This window comes from Marmota monax, unplaced genomic scaffold, assembly GCF_021218885.2.
Source record: "Marmota monax isolate L192 unplaced genomic scaffold, Marmota_monax_Labrador192_F-V1.1 WCK01_AAM20220418_F8-fsc00038, whole genome shotgun sequence".
Taxonomy (NCBI): domain Eukaryota; kingdom Metazoa; phylum Chordata; class Mammalia; order Rodentia; family Sciuridae; genus Marmota; species Marmota monax.
In genome coordinates this window covers 12,056,682-12,071,746 of record NW_026692498.1, presented here as the reverse complement: position 1 = coordinate 12,071,746, position 15,065 = coordinate 12,056,682, and the positions used below count along the sequence as shown (strand labels likewise).

Sequence of the window (15,065 nt, the reverse complement as noted above, 5' to 3'; positions counted from 1 at the left end):
TTTGCAAAAGGTAGCGAGAGAGAGGGAGAATCCGTACTTAAATATGCCACATAAACACAATCAAACATTGTTTAAAGAGTCAGAATATATGCAAATGGCCAATAACCATATGAGAAGATGCTCAATGTCATTATTTATTAAAAAAAAGCAAATTAAAATAAGTGCCATTCACATGCACTGGACTGACTAAAATTAAAAATAGCAAAGATTAGTAAGGATGTTGAACACATAGAACTGTCTTACATGTTTGGTAGTAATGCAAAATGAGAATCACTGAAAAAATAGTTTGATAATTTATTGAGATATTAAATAAATGTTTATCTTGTGATGTCATCTTGTTCCATGTAATAATTCAAGAAACAAGAACATACAGTATATTAACAAAAAGATTACACATTAATATTCATAGTGACTTTATTCATAATAGCAAAAAAAAAACAGCTCAAATGTCCATCAACAGGTAAAAGATAAAGACTATAAAATGCTCATATTATGAAATACTACTAAACAATAAAAAACTACTGATAGATGCAGCAACACAGAAAAAATTCAAAATTGTAATGGTAAATATCAGAAATCAGATGCAAAGATGATTTGACCACAATCTGTTTGATTTTGTTCTATTGATATATGTAGCTTGTGTCATTAGGGTAAATTTCAGCAGACTTAAAATTGTCCTAAGCTATTGTGCTGTAGTTCCCCCAAGGCACTGACCCTCAGTCACTGCATGAGCATACTGATGAACGGTGCTGCTTTGGAGCAAGGGGTGTGTGGAGTTGCTCAAAGGTTTGTGCCAGCCTGTGATCACCGATGAGAACAATGAGACTAGGGATTTGCATGTGATCTTTAATGAGATGCACAGAATGATCTGCTATCAGGACCCATTATATGCCAATACATATGCCCAAATCAGGTATAAGAAGCCCTAACTAGTACAGTGTCTGGGGGATTCCTGGTTCTGAGGCGTTCTATTAGGACTTCTTACCAAAAACAGAACATGCATCACAGAGACAAAGTGAGGGCCCTTGGAGCTCAAGCCCGGGCTCCGTGCCTCTTGCTGCAAGGCAGTGTTTAACCCGGATGCAAATCTTAATTCCAATGCTGTTGGCACGCTGCCTCCTATTCCCATGATATCCCATGGATTTGCAAACACTGTCCTAATGGTCCTGGGAGTCTTCTTTAGAAACTGAAGCCTATCAACCACTGTTAGAGGTAAATGTATCAGAAGAGACATTACATCAAATACACAGAAGCAATTTTAGCTAAAAGTATTGCTAAGAATTGCCTATAAGTTTAAAAAAAAAAGGTGATTCTGATAAATAAAGTGGAAACAAACTGCTAATAGAGGGTAATAACTGCGTGCCTTTGGCTTAAAGAAGCAAAGCTTTGGAATCAGTTACTGATAGAAAAACATCCCAGAATAACATGAACATAATCAAAGCAGTCTCAGGATATAGCAAAATGTATGGGAAGAGAACTATAAAACAAACAAATACAGCAAATCCACTAAAATTTATTTCTAGTGTTTGGCTCAGCAAAAGCAGAAGTAAGCTTTTCTTCTTCTGGCCAGCAGGTGGAGCTCCAACCAAAGCAACCTGGGCAACTAAAATGGTCTATAGGAGTTAAAATGTTGTAATGGATCCTGAGGATTTATGAGAATAGATTAAAGGAAAGGTGAATTATACATGCTCAGAAAATAGCAAATTTTCTGATTTACCTCCTTGTGATATAAATATTCACAGCCTACTAGAGTCATAGGAAAGCTGTAAATGATAGGCTATCAGATGGGCTACGTGAAGACAATTGCATGATTCCAAACAGCATGTCCCTTGCCCAAGTTATGGTTGACACTATAATAAAAGAGGCAACACCAGAATGTCATCTCATATGACTGTAGTGACCTCAGAAGTATATAGCAGGCCAGTGAGGAAGCATATTTCACCTTTGCTTTCTTTCCTTCTGATATTTTTGTTTAAGTTTGACACCAGGGTACTAACCTCATGGAACAAGTTGGGAGTGTTCCCATTTCCTCTCTGTTGTGAATAAGTTTACAAAGGGTTAGTGTTTTTCTTTAAATATTTAATTTAATTCACCTGTGAAGCTATTTGGATAAGAGGTTTACTTGAAGGGAAGGTTTTTTAATACTATTTCCATTTTTCACTTGTTACAGAATCATTCATATTTTTAAATTCTCGTTTTGCTTTCTAAATCCTTTTGGGTAACTCTTGTTAATTTATGTCTTCCTATGATTTCTACTGCCCCCACCCACCCACCCATGTCATCAAATTGTGAAAATCGTTGGCATAAAGTTGTTCATTTTATTCCCTAATAATCTTTTTCTTTTAATTTCTTTTAATTCTGTAGAGCCTGGAGAGATGTCTCCTCCCCCCTGATTTGAAAAAATTGATGCCCAGCAGTGAGGTGTGAAGCTAGAGTGACAATACAGTAGATTGATACATCAACTGTGCATTCTAGGTGATTCTGAGGCAGGAAGGTGGCACCATATGATTGACATCCAGGGTGGGGTGGGTGGGAGGGGTGAGAAGTTCTCAAGGAAGGTTTCTCTCTCTCTCTCACACACACACACACACACACACACATTATTTATCTCCTCTCTCCCTTTTATCTTCTACATTCTTGTAGGCAGAAGAAGGTATTCTTCATTCTGTGCTCAAATATAATAAATATAATTTAACACCCTGTACAATATAATCCTATTTTATTGTTACCTCCACTCTCCTTATTTAACTATACATTTCTTGAAGCTAAGAACGGAATATTATTCACCTTGGTAATCTTGGAATCAGACATACCTTCTGGATCCCAAAATAGTGTTGCTAAACATAGAATGTTCACTCAAATTCAACCTAATGTAAGTATTTATCATTTATCCTCTAACTTTAGAGATAGAAATTGCAATAGGTAAAGTAATAAAAGTGTGTGGGTGGGTGTGTGTGCGTGCGCACGTGCGTGTATGTGCACATGCATGTTTATGCTTATTTGCCAGTGCAGAGGCCTAATATGTACAATTTAATAATTGTTTCTTTTTATTAGAAAAAAATATAAGTTGTTTGTCGCTTAATAACAGATAAATATTCCCGGTTAGACTCCCGTGCTTCATTTGTTTGAATATTTGATGAAAGGGAAAGAGGCTTCACATTTAGGTTTGTATAGATCATTGTTAACTCGGCCCTTGAAGGAAAAATAACACAATGACTTTTGAAATAAAATGTGCAGTCACACAAAGACTTTATTTTGAAGCCAACTACTTTTACAGTCTCTGAGATGCCATCACATGAACTTGTCTCCATGCACTAACAAGTGAAATACATGAGGTGAACAATTAATGCCACCTCTAAGAGAGACCAAATCTACAACCAATCAGATAACTCCTGTAAAGGGGTGCAGGAAAAAGTTGTCTCCTCGGCTTCACTAAGATCCACTGAAACATTGTACCTAGTTTTCTGGGAAATGTCTGGGACTTTTTGGCCAGTCTATTAAGCGGTTTTCCAGACCTGTGCTTTTGCTGAAGCCGACGATGTCCGGCAAATCAAGAGAGCATCAGGGGACACATACGTTCAACAAGTTTTGTAATACTCATTGCATAAAAAGTCTACATTTTAGGGAACCAAAACTTTTCTGTTCTATGATGGGTTTATTATTATTATTATTTATTATCATGAAGACCAATTTCTGCTGAATATTTTCCTCTTCTTTGTTCTTTAAGAAGTCATCATTTCCTCATATGCAGGGTTACAAAGCTCCTTTGGGGCCATGTTGAATTTATTCCTGTTACTATGAGGCAGGAATAACACACTCTAGAAGAAAGAGGATATGTTAGGTTTCCGTCTTCACACAGGTTCAACTGAACATATACATATAACTATGTATATATTATCTGTATATATGAGAATATGAACATGAATATATATACATATATATTATACATGTACATATACATGTATATAAGTCTATATGTGTGTACAGATAGATAGCATTCCCTTGAAACTTTTACATAGAACTTTTGCCATTCCAGAATGAATATAGTACATCATTAAGTCCTCCAAATAATTGCTATTCACCCATCAAGCATTCTACTATTTGTAAGCAAAATAATTAAAACAATTAATTTTGGATAAATTATTTTTTAAAAAATTCAGTTAAATGAAGCTGTGAATTTGTACGGGTGGCAGAATACTGTCCCATGCAATTTGATTTAACAGTATTTCTTTAAGATCTTTTGAAGGAGAAATAACATTAAGATGATGAGAAGGAAAAGGAGGGCAATTAGAGACAGACCCAGTTCTAAGTGCCTTTTCCCAAGTCAAGACTGATAGCAGCACAATTCATAATAGCTAGACTCTGGAATCAACCTAGATGCCCTTCAATAGATGAATGGATAAAAAAAATGTGGCATTTATACACAATGGAGTATTACGCAGCACTAAAAAACGACAAAATCATGGAATTTGCAGGGAAATGGATGGCATTAGAGCAGATTATGCTAAGTGAAGCTAGCCAATCCCTAAAAAACAAATGGCAAATGTCTTCTTTGATATAAGGAGAGCAACTAAGAACAGGGCAGGGAGGAAGAGCATGAGGAAAAGACTAACATTAAACAGAGACGAGTGGTGGGAGGGAAAGGGAGAGAGAAGGGAAACTGTATGGAAATGGAAGGAGACCCTCATTGTTACACAAAATTACATATAAGAGTTTGTGAGGGGAAAGGGGGAAAGGGGGAAAAAAAAACAAGGGAGAGAATTGAATAACAACAGATGGGGTAGAGAGGGAAGATGGGAGGGAAGGGGAGGGGGGATAGTAGGGGATAGGAAAGGTAGCAGAATACAACAGTCACTAATATGGCATCATGTAAAAATGTGGATGTGTAACCGATGTGATTATGCAACTTGTATTTGGGGTAAAAATGGGAGTTCATAACCCACTTGAATCAAATGTATGAAAGATGATATGTCATGAGCTTTGTAATGTTTTGAACAACCAATAAAAAAAAATTTAAAAAAAAGGACTGTTATAAAGACCAGTCATTACGGCGGGAAGAGTTCCTGCTAGCAAGGGCGGCAGCCAGGTCCTAGTGTCCTGAGCACAGCCACCAACGGAGCATTGCACCAGGACAGGCGTTCAGCTTCACAGAGCCTTGGTGTGGTTGTTCTGTTTGCAAACCAGGAGGACTCGGCCCTGGGACTTTTCAGGGCGGACTCTCCAGAGCGGGGAAGCCTCAGCTGCCAGCCAGTCCTGGTCATCTGCTTTCCTCATTACCAGCAAAACCATGCCGCACGTGCCTCTTGTGCCTGCCGGCTTCCTCCTTCTGTGACTCTTGGAAACATTGCTCAACACTTCCCAGAAAAACCCCAGGCACGACGACAGGAGGCCGCCAGCACACTCACCCCAGGGACATCAGAGTGGGCCTGCAGCCACCACAGCACAGAAATGAGCACAGCCAGGCAGGCCTCCAACACGGTGCCAATCAGCATCACAGACAGGACTCCCTGAAACCCAGCAGATAAGAGAGAGATGGTGCCTGCGTCCACCGCAGCCTTCATGCCCGGGTGGGAGGTGACTGTAGAGATGAGGACCACCTAATTCAATCTCTCTGTTCATGAACTCCCTCTAGATGAAGAGGGGAGATGCGGAGTTGGCCCCACCTGTACACCTGGATTCTTACCTGCGGGGACACAGGTTAATTGCACTGTTCACTCATTGAGAGAGCAGAGTGGCAAAACTGCTCCCGGGCCTGAGAACCTACAGCTCCCACTCCAGCCTCGCCTGTACTGCTTGGTATGAGCCTAGACCATTCTCCCTGCTTCTCTAACTTCTGTTTCCTTCTTTATCAAGTGTGCACAATTTCTTTCTCAGAGGTTTGTTAGGATCAATGAGGTTTTGGACTGTGCAAGTTCTTTGTAAAATGTAGTACTGACTAACCCTTCCAAATACCTGAAAAATGTGGATGTTTTCCCTTAGTCTTTTTTGGTGATTAGAAGAATTAGAAAATAACCATCAAGGCAGCAAAGTAACACAAGCCATCTCCAAAAGGTGGTCCAGGGGCAAGGTATCCTTCAGGCAGGTCACTTGAGAGTAAGGGAGAGAATGTGATGGGGTGTCCTCCAGCTCAATTACACACAAGGAGAGAGAGACGTGCCTTACTTGACACTGTCCTAGCCAACAAGCTCGACTCAGTCTCTCTTACTTACAATGTAAAATTATCCCATCATGAATTTATACTTTATCCACTACTCAATTTCCTCCTAAGCACTCCAGAATTTCCCCCAAGATTAGCTTAGCTGTGCTGATGTTAATTTATGCCAATTTCTATCCATTTCAATTGCATGTACTTTTTTTCTCACTGTAATGTCACTAACCAGGAGAGAAGCACCTGCAGTCCGCTCCTTAAGGAGCAAGGTACAGACATAGTTCCACCAGATCTTCCTATCTGTCCGTCCTCCCCCTGTGTCTTTGACCTCTATCATCTCAGCACAATGAGCATTCCGCGGCCTCTCTTTTTGTGTCATGTTGCCTACTTTTTTCTCAGGATGTTGCTGTCCCACTTAAGACACAATATTTTTGTTAGTCAAACTTAATTGCTTTAGTTCACTCAATAAGACAGAGTTCCCTTAGAATTATTATCAGTTAACCATCCTCATCTCCTAAGATTTCTTATCTCCCAATTTAATAAATCCAATCTAAGTCGTAACAAGAACGGCAATGATTTGCCAACCTACAGAATCAGTGTCTCTCATCACTATGATCTTGGAAAAGAGGAAAAGCCCTGCTCTTCAGACCCCTTTCTTCTTATTCTATTTTTCGGTGCTGAGCCTGGTATCCATCAGACCATTTTAACCCTTGCCGTACACTCAGGCCAGGTCTCCTCTCTGGCATGTCCTGGTTACCTATTCTCTCTTCTGTTTGCCTTTCGTAAGTCACCTCTCCCAGGTACCAAGTTCTTGGCTAGACAAATTCATACTTTGCACCTCAAAAGTTGATTTGTTTGATTAGTAAGAATCTCTACCGGTGATAAAGTCTAGTTTTTCATCACCAACCTTATGGGACACATACTCTTCAATTCCTCCCTATTAGCATGTAACCCCTAGTCTAACCTTTTAATCTCATTCTTTGCAGTTCCCCTCCTTCACCTAGTCTTGACCATCCCTCGTTTCCCCCAAACCAGAGAGAATACAGAGTTTTTCCAAAGAAGAAAGAAGGGCTTTTTAAAAACTCATAGTATTAGAGCACCCAATTTAGAGATACTTACAGCTAGACTGGCTTTGGCTGGGTAGCAGCCCCTGTAGTTCTCTCCATTATGGGGATAGTAATACCCAAAAAAAGTGGTTGGCTTAGCTTGTTGCTTCAACACGCACTCCTCTGAGGCAGGACCCAAAGCAGCTAGATTGACAGCGATGATAAAGAAACCCACCAGGGCACACAGAGCACTCAGAATGTTTGTGATCAGGCTGCTATTAACCTGAAAGAGAAAGGCTGAGTAAAGATCACACTTGCGAGCAACAGATGTTTCTTCCATCTTTTTGCCAGATTACTGCAATCATTTATTTCATTTGTCCCCCTTGGGAGGTCTAATATTAATCACTTATTTCCGTTTGTCCCCGCTAGTGCCTGGGAAAAACATCTCTGAACCTGGAAGGTAAATCGTAGCTCACTAAATGAGTAAAGGAAATCTCCCCCAACCCCAGAGACGACCTCGGTGCTGTGGCAGGAAATTGTCCCCTCTAAAAGATTTGCCCTGCACTGACAGCAGGGCCCCATGAGACTGTCTACAAAAGCCTTAAGACTATAGGGCCAAAAACAGAGGTATTAGGGCTCCAGATATTGTTTCCATATCCTTCAACTGATTCAAGTGCAGTCTGCATGTTCAGTGTCTCCCAAAGCCCGACACGTGCAAAACTTAGTCTCCAACTTGGCACTGTTGCAAGGGGGTGGGAACTTTAAAAGGTGGTACTAGTGGGGGCCGAGTCTTAGGTCATCAGATGAAGCCCCTTGAAGGGGATATTGGGATGCTGGTCCTTCCTCTCTCTCTCTCTCTCCTTCTCAGCTGCCACAAGGTGAATGGGTTTCTCTACCACATGCTGGCCACCATGAAGTGCTGCCTTACCTGACAAAGCAATGGATTCACCCAGCCACACACCGAAACCTCCAAAACCATGAACCCAAACATCCCATTCCTCTATTTTGTTGTTGATGATGATGATTTATCTCAGGTGTGTGCTTTAGTAACAGCAAGTTGACTACCTGCCCCACCCACCATGGAAGCATCAGCCACACAGGAGAGGTGGTGAGCAGTTCACTACTCCTTGCACACCACCTGCAACAGCACACCCAGCCAACCCTGAGCCGTGCGATGTGGTTCTCAGTCGCAGGCAGGCCTTGAAGCCTGGGCAGGCATGTGATTGGTCAAGGCCGGAGCCACCTATGGATGGCTGCAGGCAGAGGTCTAGACACAGGCCCCATGTGAGGTAGAAGAGGAAGGCCTGGACTAGATGTCGGACACTGAGGTCACAGTAGAGGCTTGCCTCAACCTGTCCGTGTCCTTGAGTCCTCAGGTCCTCCTTTTCCCTCCCCACACTGGGTCTCATCTTTACATTCAAGATGTAAGAAGAATAAATAAAGCTGATCTCTGAAGTGGCTTCCTTTATTCTCCAACTCACAGAAGAAGAGAACTGAGCTAATACCGTTCTGAAAGTTGTGACTCTACGTAGGGAAGTTTCAGGGCAGGCCAACAGCCTTGCACTAAGTGTTATGGAATTGCATGTAGCCCACTCTTCTTACATGTAGATCACACAGACCACGCACAATTGATATTGGGGGGGGGGCTATTTCCCAATATAACAACTGCAGTGCATACTCCTGGACTTCCTGATTGACTGTCACAGTCCTGGTGTCTAGAGTACACTTCTTTTCAATTTCATTTTTTTTTTTGTAATACTAAGGATCAAACTCAGGGATGCTCCCTCACTGAGTTGAACCCCAACCCTTTTAATTTTGAGACAGGGTTTCACTCAATTGCCAAGGAATATCCTGAAATTGCAATCCTCCTGCCTCAGCCTCTAGAATATATATGTTTAAGAATAACCTAGATTTGTCCTGGGCTAACATCCTTCTTCAACCTCAAAGGGGCTAATAGAATGTGTGACAAGATTAAAATTCACTACAGGCTAAGTGCTTCTTATAAGCATTAGGCTCACACCACCCCAAGACCACCTCCTGTGTCCTTGAGTTGCTTGCTCCTCACTGCAGGTTTGTTCTTTAGGGTAAGAGTGCCATGCATTTCCTCTTGAAAGTCTGGAGACATTACTCCTATACTATTATTCAATATGATTGTCACTAGCCACATGACCTACTTATATTTAAAGTAAGAGTAAATGAAATTTCAAACTAAGCTGCACAGTTGCATTAGCCACATGTCAACTTATCAACAGTCACCTGTGGCATAGACCTAGTGGATTCCCATGATCACAGAAAGATCTGTTAGACAGCACTGATCTCCTGGCTGGGGGTCCAGGTGGGAGTTTCAGACATTAATCTCTAATATCTGATGGCAGGGATATACTGGCATTGTCCTGAGAGTGTTCTCTCTCATTTCCTTGCTGCTTTGGGGAGACTTGTAGAGTCGGAGCTTCCAAATTGAGTTTCTGAGCAATTGCATTATATGGCATTCACATGATGCCACACACCAACCCCTGGAGGGATTGAGCCAGGACTAGGTGAATCTTTACAGATCTCGAATGTTTCTCCCTATTATCCAGCTTTCTTCTTCCTGCAACTTCCGGTCCAGATTTCCCCCAGAAAGAGTTAATGGTAGGTAAAGTTGATTTCTTAGCCAATACAAAAGACAGCATCTCGGACTCACAAATTTATACTCAAACCCAACAAAAGTATCAACTTTGAGGTGAGATAGATGAAAGAGAGATAATTCCTGACACAAACAGCAGCCTTTTGACTGGGTTTTCTCAAGGGTTTTGACACATAGGATTATTGATGAATCCACCCCCACACACACAAAAAAACACCTTTTTATAATGCTATCAGCTTCCTCACCACTGAAAAACTAAATTTGAACACCTTTTACCTATAAAACAGCATTATAAATCAGCAGAAGTTTTTTTTGTGTGTGTGTGAGATTCCTGGGTACTAGTGTAGGATAAGATACACTCCCCTGAAGGCAGACTAATTGAGGGCACCGTGGTTGGGTGAATGAGCCTTTGACAGGAATTGGGAGAATCTGGAACCAGCTCAACGACTCTGAAACTTAGTTTCCAACTTTTCAAAGTTGAAAAGAGACTGATTCTGTAGAGGTCTAAATTTCACATCCTTGAGTGGTGGATTATGGTTTTCACACTCACCAAAACCTCTGTTGACATCTTCTCTGTGACGATTGATAGAGATCCACAGACGATAAACTACTCAGAAAGAAAGAAAAATATGTCATTTCAGTTTCTAGGTACAAAAAAGGTACAACATCACCATCGGTGTTGATGAACAACTCCCATGGGTAAAACCCAAAGAATGGGGGATGGTCACATGGTCTTTGTCCTTCTTTTCCTAACGCCATCCCAGTGATTCACCTGTGTTCAGCCACGCTTCCATCCCTGGGACAAATCCTACTTGATCACATCAAATCACCTTTCTAACACGTTGTTGATAAATGACTACCAAACGAAGGAGGGGGCGAGATGTCAGGAACCTTGGAGACTGTTCAGAAAAATTGAAGAAATCATTTCCATTCTCTGGAGTCTTTGTGATGTAAGAGATTTAAGGAGACGAACAGAAAGACGTTTTTAAAATGGTGGGGGCCGGGAGAGGGAAACAAAATAAAAGAACCTCTGGGGTTCCAGTGGTCACGGCATTAAGCAGTTTGCCTAGGTAGATAAATGTCAAGACTTAAGAAACGTAAAGGAACTAGATGCCTCTGCTTCTTCACACATGGACTGTGGTTAGCGACAGGCTTCTAAAGAGAAGAGAAAGAAGGAATGAAGCATTGGAGGAATCCAGAAAACACTACCTCCGCCCCATGATCAAGGTTAACTTCACTGGTCACATAACCCTGGTAGTGGGCATTCTTCATGTGACCTAATGGGAATGGTATGTCACTTCTGTCACCTTCTAGAAGTTCATTACCCTAATCTAAACACGTGAGAAGAGTATCAGACAAATCCAAATTTAGGAACATTGTGCAAAATTCCTGTCTGGGGGGGGGGCTTCTCAAAACTAGATCAAACTCATCAAGGGCAAGGAAAGTCTGAGGAAGCCTCAAAGAACCTAAGGAGACAGACTCACCAAATGCAATGTCATATCCTTGAATGGACCTTGGAAGAAGGGCACTTGGGAAACACTGGTGACATCCAAATAAAATGTGGATTTCAGTTAATAAGAATAAGAAGAAGAAGAAGAAGAAGAAGAAAAAGGACCCGACAAAGAAAAAAAGTGAGTTTTGGATACATAAAAGAAATGAAGGCAGGAGAGGCGAGTGATAGATCCCGAGCTGTGGGAAGAGACTATTGGAAATAAAACCTTCGCTGTGAGAAGGGCAAACCCACATCAATCTAGAAGAAAGTCACCTTCTGAGAAAAGAACCATTAATTCCTCCCAACACCGCAGATGTGGTGCTGTTTCAGAGAAGTTTCCAGTCCCATCCGGAAAGTATAGACCTCTGCCTAGATTACACACTCCGTCCCCCTCCCCCTCCCCCACCCCCACCCCCACCCCGTGGAAGCAATGAGCTGGAAGTGTCCCTTCCTCTCTAATGCCCACAAGCCTCTCAGTGTTTTTTCCTGGGAGCGGGTGGCCTCTTTCATTGGAGCTCACTGTCCTATATGGAAAGCCGTTTCCCACCTCTATCATACATACTTCATGATTTTTCCCCCCCTAACCCTGGAAAGATGCCACCAATCTCAACATAGCTTAGGATACTATGGTGAAAAAATAAGGTGACCTTTAAAAGAAACGTTTATCTAAACCAGATAAGAAACTGACCCCAAATAAAGCCACTGCTGCCCTCCTGCATACTGATGCTCTCCCTGGACTACACACCAAGGAGAATAGGTTGTAACCACTGAGTGTGATGGACAGAAGAATGGTGGCCAGTGGACAGGAGTATGGTGTTAGGGTCCCTGGGTATGGCCTCACCCCTCCCTCCCCACCCGCCCTCCTGCGGAACTCTACTTACAAGCAAGCCTCCTATGAATGGATAACCAGATTTTAACAGGGCGGAGTACACCCAGCTAAAATGTTGAGAGAAGGGAGCAGATGCCAAAATGATCCCCAGGCTCAACACCATCACACCACACATGATCTGGATCGTCTGTAGAAAAAGGAAAGCAGGTCGAAGATTAAGCCAGCCTGGATGAAGACAAATCCACTTCGACCTGTGCTACCCGCACATCTTCACCTTCTACGAGATCCCAGTGAGCACGCTGTCACGGCTAAAGCTCTGGAGTGAGAAATCCGAAAATTCTTTTGGGAAGGGGTGCCGCTCTACCAGGGGACCACTGTCCTGAGGGCACTTCTGCCTCCCAAGCCCTGGTCTGTTTAGGACCTTTACTCCCAGCTCATGGCAAGGGCTGAGCTGTTGGAGTCCATAGCTAGTAACTTTCCTTCTGCCTCTTGCGGGGAACAGGGGACATCTAAAAGTCCTTGCTCTCACATGAGCGCTGAAAATGTGGAAGCCCCATCTCACATCTCCAGACCCCCGATGGCCACACCATGGAGCCTGGATCTCTGGACAGCTCTGTGGTGTCTTGGGTCCTATCCTGGGGTTCCGGAACCTATGTTTTAAGAGGTAGTTTGCCTCCTTGAGGTCCATCTTCACCTCAGAGACTCACAGTTCTATCGACATTTACTAGGAAGCTTTTCAAACCTTCTGTCACAGGATTCTCACGGGAACCCACAGGAATGTATCTCTGAGGCTAGGCGATTGGTCCCACTGGGTCTGAAACCTGGTCAGAAGCAGCACCTTGCTTCAGATAATGCTAGTGCAGAGACAACTCTAGAAACATGGATTCCTTGGTTTCCTCCCAGGTCTGCATAGCTCCCTCCCAACATCCCTTCATCCCACTGTTTCTTTAATAAATCATGGAGGAGAGGAGAGAGAGGAGCAAATGTAAATATCATCCCTGTTCTTAAAAGAAACAGAGAAGCCAGGTGCAGTCATGCAAACCTGTAATCCAAGCGGCTCGGGAGGCTGAGACAGGAGGATTGTGAGTTAAAAGCCAGCCTCCGCAAAAGCAAGGTGCAAAGCAACTCAGTAAGACCCTGTCTCTAAATAAAATACACAATAGGGCTGGGGATATGGTTCAGTGGTCAAATGCCCCTGAGTTCAATCCCCAGTACAAAAAAAAAAGAGAGAGAGAGAGAAAGGAAAGGAAGTGTGTTTTTATTGTAATTTGCAGTGAGAGAAAAAGACTCTCATCACTATATAAAATACATGTATGAAGATATGAATTTGGTGTCAACATACCTTATATATAATCAGAGATATGATAAATTACTGTATAATGGTGTATTAAGAATCCTAATGCAAAAATAAATAAATAAATAAATGAACAAAGGCCAAAAAAAAAAAAAAATCACGGAACAGCGCTTGCCTAGCATGTGTGAAGCACTGGGCTTGATTCTCAGGACCACATAGAAACAAATAAAATAAAGTTCCATCAACAATTAAAAAAAATTTAAATCAAAAAGTCAGTGTGATTATTAAGCATGCAATTGGTGAAAAAATATAAAATGTGTAATTCTTTATAATAGGTTTCATAAAAGAAATATAAAAAAAAACACTTCACTTCAGAAATACAAAAAACAATTTTGAAGCAATCAAAATTCAACTACTGGTTTTCCAAGTAAGAAAAACACAGATTTAATCTTGTGAGAAAAGTCCTGGGGAAGGTTTAAACAGCTCTCCACGTGACTTGCACTGGTCTGCAGATCAGCCTGTCATGCCTCCGGCAAGATGTGAATCTCCACACTCACAATGGATCTCTAGTACCAAGACCCTCAGTCTCTTTCCTCCACCCACCACCCAACTCCCATGTGTCCTTCCTTGGCTTTACCCCAATGACTTTGACCTCTGCCTTTAGACGTTTCTTCAAGTTGTCCAGGTTATTATGGGTGGGTCTTGTATTCTCTGTTTGGGGAAAGTTGATGCCATTTGACGTGAGCACAGCCACATTTGCACTGGGCACAGGTTGTGAAATCATGATGGTGCTGCTGACACTGGAAGAGAAAACAAGGCAACTCTTGCAAGCACTGGACTCCCAGGTTCTGTCTCCCAAAACTATAGGAGAGGACTTGCCCCTTTGTCCAGACTTGGACCCCCCCTCCCCTTTTTTTTTAGGGAAAGAAACTGATAGTACTGAGCAGTGAAAACACAAAGCCTTGGTTTCCTAAGGGTTTTCCTGTTGTGTTTGACACTGATTGTACAGAATCAACACGTCAAGGAAGGCATGAGCACGAATCATGAGAGAGGTCCCCATGTTCAGAAGCAAATGTTCCCAGAAAGCATTCAATATGTAGCCATGTCCCTTTCCCCTAGTCCTACCAACAACAACTGCATCGCTCGCTGTGTGATGAATTTCAACCCCAATCTACCCTGCCAGTCATGATTTATTAGGATTCAGCCTTCTACCTCTATGCCATTCCTTGCCCATGGGTTGCACAAGTTGCCAATGGCCTGATGGCATTTGAAGAGAAAAATGCTCGGCTTCCATTTATCATGTGACCTCAGCTAAGTGCCTCACCAAGATCATGCAGTCAGAAAATAGCAGAAAGAGTTAAAATCCCCTGTGCCCATAATGTCACAGCAAGAGCGCTGGGTTGAGAAGAGTCTTCCTGCATTGCCTACCTGTGCCCAAGGACCAGTGCCGTGGTCCCAGCTGACTCTCAGAAACCCCCAGGACGTGGTAACTCCGGGTTCTCCAAGTCTGATCTACAGTTCCTACTTGTCGCCTTCTGAAAGTCACCAGCCCTTCCTGAGCCCAGCGTTTACAGCTGCACAGGATGTGATGCTTGCAGCGCGGAGATTTGTGAAATGTGTCTGCACTTTC

The 15,065-nt window shown here is 42.4% G+C and overlaps 1 protein-coding gene across 3 annotated transcripts; it reads right to left on the bottom strand.

Annotated features, from left to right (window-relative positions):
• Window positions 1-3,232: 3,232 nt before the first annotated feature.
• Window positions 3,233-15,065, bottom strand: LOC124093262 (membrane-spanning 4-domains subfamily A member 6B). Of its 3 annotated transcripts, none has more exons than XM_046445662.2 (7): window positions 14,864-15,065; window positions 14,088-14,235; window positions 12,194-12,328; window positions 10,371-10,427; window positions 7,268-7,477; window positions 5,406-5,507; window positions 3,233-3,818 (listed from the first exon to the last, which is right to left on the bottom strand). In XM_046445662.2, exons 2-7 carry the CDS (start codon window positions 14,217-14,219, stop codon window positions 3,723-3,725), a joined length of 732 nt encoding a protein of 243 aa, XP_046301618.1. In that variant the 5' UTR covers window positions 14,220-14,235; window positions 14,864-15,065; the 3' UTR covers window positions 3,233-3,722. The 3 variants fall into 3 exon arrangements, with proteins under 3 accessions (XP_046301618.1, XP_046301617.1, XP_058435572.1); XM_046445661.2 differs by having other exon boundaries at window positions 14,073-14,235; window positions 14,864-15,062; XM_058579589.1 differs by lacking the exons at window positions 3,233-3,818; window positions 5,406-5,507 and adding an exon at window positions 5,588-5,683 and having other exon boundaries at window positions 14,073-14,235; window positions 14,864-15,064.

Bases quoted from the DNA above. Each gene is read 5' to 3' on its own strand.
- LOC124093262 (XM_046445661.2), bottom strand. From the start codon at position 14,219: ATGATTTCACAACCTGTGCCCAGTGCAAATGTGGCTGTGCTCACGTCA. The intron at 7,478-10,370 runs GTGAGTGTGAAA...TTTCTCTTTCAG, and splicing joins AGATGTCAACAGAGGTTTTG to GTTAATAGCAGCCTGATCAC. The intron at 5,508-7,267 runs GTAAGTATCTCT...GCTGGGTTTCAG, and splicing joins CAGCCAAAGCCAGTCTAGCT to GGAGTCCTGTCTGTGATGCT.